The sequence below is a fragment of the Ciona intestinalis genome, chromosome 11 (assembly GCF_000224145.3).
Source record: "Ciona intestinalis chromosome 11, KH, whole genome shotgun sequence".
NCBI lineage: Eukaryota > Metazoa > Chordata > Ascidiacea > Phlebobranchia > Cionidae > Ciona > Ciona intestinalis.
Genome location: NC_020176.2, coordinates 1,943,748 through 1,953,108, shown reverse-complemented (window position 1 = coordinate 1,953,108; position 9,361 = coordinate 1,943,748). Strand labels below are relative to the sequence as shown.

The 9,361-nt window shown below is 33.8% G+C and overlaps 2 protein-coding genes across 5 annotated transcripts in view; both read right to left on the bottom strand.

Moving 5' to 3' along the window:
* Positions 1-12: 12 nt before the first annotated feature.
* Positions 13-3,141, bottom strand: LOC100186814 (tRNA (adenine(58)-N(1))-methyltransferase catalytic subunit TRMT61A). Its single transcript, XM_002129789.4, has 5 exons — positions 2,926-3,141; positions 2,730-2,871; positions 1,968-2,110; positions 959-1,082; positions 13-649 (listed from the first exon to the last, which is right to left on the bottom strand). Exons 1-5 carry the CDS (start codon positions 3,106-3,108, stop codon positions 165-167), a joined length of 1,077 nt encoding a protein of 358 aa, XP_002129825.1. The 5' UTR covers positions 3,109-3,141; the 3' UTR covers positions 13-164.
* Positions 3,142-3,369: 228 nt separating this feature from the next.
* The window catches only part of LOC100186019 (E3 ubiquitin-protein ligase HECTD1), a 35,378-nt gene continuing 29,386 nt past the window's right edge, over positions 3,370-9,361 (bottom strand). For all 4 annotated transcript variants that reach the window (XM_018814051.1, XM_026836790.1, XM_018814053.1 and 1 more), the window contains exons 41-49: positions 8,881-9,009; positions 7,676-7,822; positions 7,279-7,371; positions 6,301-6,383; positions 5,925-6,074; positions 5,151-5,323; positions 4,579-4,729; positions 3,949-4,093; positions 3,370-3,743 (exon numbers count right to left, since the gene is read on the bottom strand). In XM_018814051.1, coding sequence (XP_018669596.1) covers positions 3,606-3,743; positions 3,949-4,093; positions 4,579-4,729; positions 5,151-5,323; positions 5,925-6,074; positions 6,301-6,383; positions 7,279-7,371; positions 7,676-7,822; positions 8,881-9,009 — 1,209 coding nt within the window. In that variant the 3' untranslated portion in view covers positions 3,370-3,605. The remainder of the gene's footprint in view (positions 3,744-3,948; positions 4,094-4,578; positions 4,730-5,150; positions 5,324-5,924; positions 6,075-6,300; positions 6,384-7,278; positions 7,372-7,675; positions 7,823-8,880; positions 9,010-9,361) is intronic.

The window sequence follows — 9,361 nt, the reverse complement described above, 5'->3', positions numbered from 1 at the left end:
AACACGTAACCACCAAACCAACCAAGTATCGTGTTTCAAAATTTTAGTTTTTAAAGGTCAATCGCAAATATTTTTGTTTCGTGAAACCAAAGGCGAAAGATATGAATAGCATTTTTTACCCGCTGAAAGATACTTTTTATTGAAAACGATAAATTACTTCTGTTTTATTCAGCTTTTTTTACATTTGGTTGGTACGTCGCAAAGACAAGGAAACCAGTATGTCCATAGGTTTCTTTTGGTAATACACATGTTCTGCAACAAAACGCGTGCTTTTGTGTCACGGCTGATAAACTGGGAGTGTTACAGCCGGTTTCCATGGCACCAGATGACGTCTTTTGCCTTTTGTTGCGTTTGGAAAACGCGTCAGTTTCTTGTTGGTTTGTTCGCATTACTACTTCCCCAAGAGGTAATACATCTGTTGTATCATACGCACAAGGAAGAACGTTCGATTCGCCAACTACTTTACTTCTAACTTCATCGTTGTCCAATCCGAGATCAGCCATCGGGACAAACACGCGCTTAACGTTGCATGAACGGCGTATGAGCTCAAACACCTGGACATCTTTAAAACCGCTACCTTGTTGCCGGAGGTTTGTACACGTACGTTGTACTTGCTCTATGCATGGTGAAAATGAACATAGTCTTCCACCTATAGAGTTACAGGGTAGATTGAGGTTAGAACCAACCGTAAGATTACACATATTTTCATACTCGTTTCTCATCCAATTTGATAGTAAACAAAAAATAATCAAAAATTGTATTACTGTAACGCCGCAAATCTAAAACAGCGTTGTTAATTTTTAAATTATGATGAGGAAATATGGGATATACCCATAGCATAGGTGCAAACGGTATCCTATTTTACGCCAATATATATTATTTAGTAAAAAATAAACTTTTTTACAATCATTCCCAAATGCAAAAGTGTTCTAATATTTAACTACTTTGTTCAATTTACCAGATTGTTTTAAGGCATTAGCTGCAGCTGAAATAGCGTCATCAGGTGACGGAATATCAAGAAAAACTGCATCTGCTACAGAAGTGACAGGAAACCCCAACTTGATCACATCTCTATTATAAACCTAAACACGTCAATGTTGATTAGGAATTGTTAATATTGTTATACAGGTTATATGGTATAAGTAACCAGCAGAATGGGCAGCGCGCTTGCCTCTAACCTAGAAGTAATAGCTTCAAGGCTTGTCGCTGCTACCATTATGGATGTATGTGTCATGGGGCAAGGCATTTAACAGCAATTGCTTCAACCCAGTTGTCTAAACTGTCAGCCATACAGAAGAAACAATCACCACAAATTTTAATATGTGGTAACTCATGAGCAGGCATAAGGTGTTTAAAACAGAACAACCTTGTGATATTGACTGCCATCGCCCAGCAAGTGGATTCATGTAGTTCATTAAATAAGATTTAATCTTTAATCTAACAAACATCATACAGAGGGGTAAGATGAAAAAAGTAAAAAAGAAATGTCTACAGAATTAAGCCGTACTCTTAAGACTGTTAAAAAAAAACTTTGTTATTGTTAAAAACCCATAAGAAACAACATGTTTTTAGGTGCTAACAGTATCCTATCTTACCCCACACTACTAAATATTTGAAATACAAATGTAGATTTATCATGTACATATTTTTATTCTGAAATACTTTTTCGGGCAATTTATTAAAATAGAGATGTCATATATATATATATAGATCGTCTTAATCCAGGTGCACAACACTCAAAAAAATTTTGACTGTTAATTAGCAGAATATTTTACATACCCCTAAAATGACAAAGTATTATTTACCCTAATGAAGACGATCATAAGTAGACACTGTAATAAACTGCCAATCTGCCATAATGGCTGTTTCGTAAAAGGTACAGAACATCAATTTTATCTCTTCGAAAATGATGGCGAATAACATATCATTTAAAAACTAGGAAGAGAAATCAACAGCAAACGACTTACTGTGACATAATCCGCTAAGCCATGCTTTTTAAATTCCAAGGATGCTTTATTCGCACGATCTTCATGAAACTCAACCGTATGAAGGAAACCAGTGGGTGCAATAGTTCGAATTATTGCGTGTGATAATGAACCACTACCAGTGCCTGCATTGAATGAAGGTGTTATGGTCACTGGATATTATTAAATGAATGTAACTTGCTTTATGCCAGAAAACAATAGTCATTGTAACACTGGTATCCTGTTTTATACACCTCTTTCCAGTTTATCTTGTATGTAACCTTGTGGGTAATTGTTTTTTGCAAGGCTGACAATTTAGCCAACATATTCGTGACCACTGGGTCGGAGCAATACCTGAATGTGTAATATGGTCACTTCAGTAGCTGCTATAAATAAAAGCTTTGGACTTCACTTTTTAAAAAATATAGTACTGTGAGGTAAGATGGGATACCATTTGCACCTGAATCTCATATTTCCTGATCATGTTTTGGACAATTAACAACATTCTTTTAGAGTTGCGGGGCTACAGTTTAATAATTTTCCCAAGTTTACAACCAAATGGGATAAAAAAGAATAGTAGTCCTATCATTTCTCTCCACCCTACTATACAGTACAAAATTATAACAGCAAACACAAACTAAAGTTTTAAAATGTTTGACACAATTACAAAATTGTGAACAGTCTATCTAACATACAAAAACTTATTAAACACTTTTATAAAGTATAACTGCGTTAAGTCAAATTTATTATAGTTATAAAAGTTACCTGATTCACAAACCACAGATCCAGGTTTCAAATCAAGTTGGAACAATATCATTGAAATATCTGCTGTGTAAAGAATCTGTGTTCGATGAGGCAATGTAATGGTCCATAACTCCGGTGTAGGATGCAGCACGTACACCCAGCCCTAGCAAATTATATGCTTAAGACTGAGGCTATGTTTTGACAGATTCTTACTCACCCTTGAGCATGTAAATTTTGTACCATATTTATGGTTGATTATTTGGTCATGTTTTATGGCACCAAACTTTGTTTGCGATATTTCACCCTTTTTCACATAAAGAGGAAACATGGAATCATGTCCCATGAAAATAATAACAATGTCGCCTGCTTCAACGTTGGACTTAAAAGACGTAAACCCCATTTTAAATAAAATATTTCAGAACAACAAAGCACAAAACCTGTAAACAGCAAGAAAAACATAGCAGTTATATATATGACGACATAATAATGCATATCCTAAGTAAAGATTAAACCTTGATTTTTCTGTTCTTTCTAATAACAGCTTTATTAAGATTGTTCATAAAACTAACTGAAGCATGTAGCTCATGTCATGGTGTCTATCGAAAATTCAACACAACGACACACACCAATGATTAAGCATTTGTAAAAAAAACTCTCGCACTTTTTCATGAAATTTTCGCTTTGTTTTTAATGGGATAATACACATGCAAAAAAACACCACACCGAAATGTACATGCACAGAAGTAATGTACATGGTACAGATGATTTAATGAACTACCACAACATAATGGTACCATAAAGTGCTTGTTAAAACATTTGTGAAACAAATGACAAATTCTGCTGCACAGAAAATTTAAGTTTCCTTAAAAAAGTATGTGTCACAAATCAATTGGGGGGTTAGTTTAAATGAAATCCTTTTTCTCTAGTTGCTGCCAAGAGCCTCTCTTTAAGTATAGCTTCAGTAGAGTAGTCAGGTAACTTAAGATAATGAACACATGTGTTAACAGAAGGGTAACTTCCATCGCCAGAATCAACCTGTATTTGATTAAAAAATGTTGTTAAAATAGGTCTTTTAACAATAAATATGTCACCTACATATATAAACCTGGGTACACAGTAACCTTTCATAATCTATGACCGCAAACAATATAAAAAGTGTATACAGCTAGTGTTAAGACCTATAATTTCCCATGTTTTTTCCAAAAAAAAACAGAAAAATTAAAATCTTTTTTTTTCATACTTTTCGAACAATGGTTAGTCGTGGTGACAAGTTTGCTAGTCCACCAGGTGGCAGAGAAGAGCAGCCAGTTGCAAATTGAAGGAAAGACTTCCGCTCATGTCCCGTGAGATCACATATTACGTTCACGAGATGAAGGAAACCTCGACTGTTTAATGAATGAAATTTATTTTTCCATGTCAAAATAAAACAACAGTCGTCATAACAGTTTTTTTTTGCTCGTTTACAAAATACAACAAGTTTAACTTTGTGGGATTGATTTAAATGTATGGCTGGCAATTTAGACAACACATACTGGACCACTTGGCTGGAACAATTGCCAAATTTGCCCAAGAACACATGTGGCCAATAATTTCTCTGTCATTGCAATAAAATATTAAAATCCCATTAATATTGGTGACATACGACTCATGCAAAGTTATATATGGGTGAGGTTGTATGGCATATCATTTGTAAGACCTGTGATGTAAACAGTGTTGGCCCAATATCATTAATGCAATATTAGCCTATAAGTGGGCATAAGGTGTTTTAAATGGAAAAACCTGTTGGGGGTGTCCCAACCCAACTGTTGTTAAACCACCATGCTAGGAAAAATAAGTTACATTTAACGCAATTGCATTAAAACTCATTCACCTTTCTTTTGTGAAACCAAGTCTAGGTTCAGTGTAAGCCAACACATCATCTCTGCTCCATTGTGGGGTTTGGTCTCCACATAAGTTAAGATGGAGTTCATCAGGTGTGAATAGAAGAAGGTTGGAGATAGGGAACACTCGATTGAAGCCCTCTGCGTGAAAGAAATATTAGTTTTGATGAGTAAACTGTTGAAACACTGGCGCCATGGCGAAGTGGTTAGCCCGCCTGTTTTTTAACCTAGAGGTTATGGTTTCAAGGCTCAACGTTGCTACCATTGTAAGTAATAAGCGCATGTGTCCTTGGGCTGTGAATGTCCTTGGCAGTAATACAGAAAAATAAAATAATTACCAACAAAGCTACGCACATGGTAACTGATAATTGAGCGCACGGTGTATAAAACCGACAGAAAAAAAAACATAAAAAAAAATTTGGTTTTAGCCTTCTTGTATTAAATTAAAAATTTTAGAAGAAAAGTTACAGTTCGACTTTTTTTCACATCCTTTTTGGGTTGCATTTATCAAGTTTTTTAAATGGTAGATTAAATGAATATTTTATAATTTTCAATAACATACCTGTAAAAGCTGCCATTTGTTTTTCTAATCCAACTTTGAAATAAAAGTTGAGTGTTAGGTTTACATACTGTCGAGCGTTTTCCAAGTTAAGGTCAATGTTTGCACCTTCTTTAGTTAGTGGGTATGATGTGTAGTTGTATACAGATGATGACGGAAGAAACTGGAAGGTTAATCTGCAAAAGATTTTATATTCAAGTTTACTCAGAACCCTTTGTTACAATGAATGTCTTCCAAAACTGGGGGTCGGGTAATGAACTTTGGGGGTTGCCGAAAGCAGATAGTGGTGCAGCCAGAAGCGTTTATTTAAAAAAATGTTTTTAAACCCCCTCAATTATTTTCTAGTTGTGCCACTGTCCGAGAGTATCAGTTTTACACAAATTACTTTGCATATTACACTTTTGTATTTGTCAGTTGTTATAAAATGGCTGGTGCATTTGTGCAAGCATATTTTTAACTGAGCTGTAAATTCTCCGTATATAGGTTTAGCTTGTGTACCAATTATTTCAACTCTGAAAGGTAGCAGTAAATTTTAGGCGATTAAAAGGTATTCTGACTAAATATGTAAGGAAGCTGTTTTATAACAAGTAATCAATAACCACAATAACACAACTAGAAACTAATCTTCAGTAAAGAGGAAAATATTATTTAACTTAATCAAGTTCTTAGATACAAGAACTCTTTCTTTACATTAGAACATCATGTCATATGAGCAGCAGATCAGGATTCGGTTTAAAGAATTTATTACCGTCGATGGTAAAGAAAGAAGGTACTCACCCAAGATCTTCAACTTTACATTTTGTTCCATTATACTCAAGGTACAATTCATTTAATTGAGATGTTTTCTCGACGTCAGTTAAACTAAGGTCACACAGTATTGAGTCTCTTACATCACATAGTTCCAATAACTTGGATAAGAAGGTGTGTCTAAAAAGTTTAATAAGTAAAAATATTACCAATAGAATGACAAATGTTATTATTTTCATATTTTTTATATTTGAAATAAAAAACTTTAATCTTCACATTTTCTACATATCTATAAATCATATTCATATCCACCAAATAGTTAAATAAAAATGTACTTTAAAATCCTGATAGAAAGTGATTATTATTTATATTAAATTGGTCCAACAGAAAATGTTAACTTTTTTACCTTGTAGGATCTACTGTAGCAAGATCTTTCAAACCAAGGATTGTAGATTTCCCCACTGAAGTTGGGTCTTCGGTTTTGTTTGTCTGGTTTTAAAGAGGTTTTAAAAATAAGTTTTAGACATGATCATAAAATTTATAAAAACAGGACTGTAAGGAGTATGAGTAAATATGTGTAAGACACACTTCTCAAGCCTCCCTCCTCCAAGAATACACCAATACTTTGAATTTGTTTGTAGCACACAAAGCGTACACAAAAAAATGAAATTCACAAAATTTTTCAAACCGGCAAAATTTAAAAAAATACAATATATAAAAAATTGGGAATTCACAACAAAAATAAAAAAATACAAACATTTTTTCTTATAAATTTCAATGAATTAGTTAAAGTCCTGTTTATTCGAGTATTTAGCTCCAACAGACAAAATAATTACAAACCAAAGTAAAAGTCACACCACGGCAAGTCAAAGAATGTTTGCTGGCTACTTATGTGGGAAAATATATTTATTTGAATTGAGTATGAATGAATACATGTAACTTATATGGTTATAACATAAATGTTCTATTCCATATACCTTATGCATGCTTATTGCTTACAAGTTACCGCATGTATAGGACTTGGGTGATTTTTTTATGTATGATTGACAATTTGGGGCCTTAGACAACCGATAACCACTACGTTGGAGTAAAAGCCAGTAAAATTGCCAAATGAGTCATATATTCCCATTAATACATGCACTGATAACCAAACTGTAATCATGGCATGGTAAATTCCCCACTGAATCATATTTTAGCGCTGGTTTAGTGGAAAAGTTAATGTTTTACTTTTATAAGATTCATTTTAATCTGATGAAAGTGACCTGAACAAGAAGTCGAAACATCATTTAGACAAAATTCAAGTATGTCTAAAAAGGTTGGAAAACCTGTTATAACCCATATATCTAATACATGGCAATACCACATTATGCAGAAATATACCAACCTTAAGTGATTGTTCCACTGCAGATGATTGTTGTTCACTACACATTAGTTTAAGGAAGGTTTTCGAAAGAGGAAGGTCAATTAATCGTGCGTCCTGCAAATAGAAATCATATAAAAACCTTTGATTCAATAAGACTATCGCTTTAAAAGATGGGTCATAACAAAATTTGAAAATATTTTTAACTTTCTTAATATTTAACTACAACTATTTATACATAGGATAACTTAATTAATGATACAATGATGTTCACAAAGCGTTGGAACATTTTCAGGACATATAAATTAAATTCTAAAAACACACACACAAAAACCTATCTAACTAAATATTAAATTTTTCATGTTAAACTCACATACTAACTATTACATACATGGTTGTGTAATATAAATAAAAGCGTCACCTGCAAACATTTAGCAAGTAGAATGCCAAGGAAATGAAAAAGTTTAACAACTTGATCGATATTATTCTGTGGAAGAGGGCTGGGAAACAAACCACCCGACTTTTGAACGTAATAATCAAATCTTTTCATCCCATGAACCTCGGGTGGCTGAAATTTGGTAAAAACTGGGTTAGAATACTAAATAGATGAATGAATAAATGAACGAATGAAACATGCTTTCTCCTCTTGTGGTGGGAAAACAACAGTTGTTAAAACACGGATATTGTGTTGCATACACCTTGTGCCAGCTTCTGAGTTACCATGTATGTAACTTTGTGGGTGATCGTTTGTTCTGTATGGCTGACAATTTAGACAACTCAGTAGTGAAGTAATTGTCGCTTGTTTTGGCCAAGGATACACATGCCAACAGTGGTAGCAACGACAAGCATATAGGCTTGAGCCGGTAAGCATTAACTTCATCTAAATTTTATTCATTCAGTGCTTTAATGTTTTTGTGATAGGACCCAAATATTAAATATAAATTGATAGAAAACTTTTAATCAGCAAATTTTTGAAAACATATCTCATATTTATTGTAAGCATACCATAAGGTATTTTAAATTTGGAAGGAATTGTTGGAACCACGTTTATGACTTTGACACGGGGATTGACAAACACTGCTATTATTTTTAGCATTAAAATAAAATAGCAGCTAAGTCAGTGTCGAGTAAAGACTTGTATACTATAAACTAACCGGTATTAAACAAATGCGCTAGTCTTAAAAATGTTTTAAATTAGAAATTGCTTAATTTTTATGGTATTTTATTAAAATTTATTTTGGTAAAATATCGTTTGCAACCAACTCCTCCAGCGCACTGACAAAGTGGTTAGCGCGCCTATCTGTGACCCAGAGGTAATGAGTCCAAGGTTCGTCATTGCTATTATTGTGGGCGTATGTGTCCTTGGGCACTACTTAACGGCGATTGCCCAGTGGTCACTAATGGGTTGTCTGAATTATCAGCCATACATAAAAAAAACAAATAAAAAAAAACACCCACAAAGTAACATACATGGTAACTCATAAGCAGGCACGAGGTGTATGAACACCTGTGCTATAACGACTGTCGTTTTCCGTGGCTGGAAAACGACAGTCGTTATAGTAAGATTCATTCATTCATTAAACTTCCTACAAAAAGTTAGATCCGACATAAAGTTTGCCAACTTACATCCACTTGAATAAAGTTGTCGTCCACAAGCCACATACCAAGCTCCTTACGTTGAAGCTCAGCAGCAACAAGCGAGTAGAACTCGAGTGTTGGACCTAATCCAGTGCCCTCTTCACCAATAAACTCAACCTAGTAAAGATAGAAACAAACTTAAACTAATTATTGTGAAGCTGTCGAGAAAATTCATGTCCGCGAAATTTTTTTGGGAGTATATCCTCACACTAAATATAATTTTTTTTTTTAAATGAAATCCTAAAAAAATGTTTTTTAGACATTTCTCTGCAAAAACATATATTATTTTTAGAGTAACCCTCAAAGGGGTTCATATACCATTCATCGAGATTGAAATAGTGACTTAAATTGTCAAGCTGTCAGTTCTTGGGATAAGGGGTGTCTTAGGGCTAGAATTATTGGTTTTAAACTTTTGAGTTTAAATTGTAATGCAACGACATATTTTCCATTAATTTTCAAAACAAGTTTT

Coding starts and splice junctions, on each gene's coding strand:
- LOC100186814 (XM_002129789.4), bottom strand. CDS start 3,108: ATGGGGTTTACGTCTTTTAAGTCCAACGTTGAAGCAGGCGACATTGTT. Junction 2,872..2,925: donor CAAAATTTACATGCTCAAGG/GTGAGTAAGAAT, acceptor ATAATTTGCTAG/GGCTGGGTGTACGTGCTGCA. Junction 1,083..1,967: donor GCTTAGCGGATTATGTCACA/GTAAGTCGTTTG, acceptor TGACGTGTTTAG/GTTTATAATAGAGATGTGAT.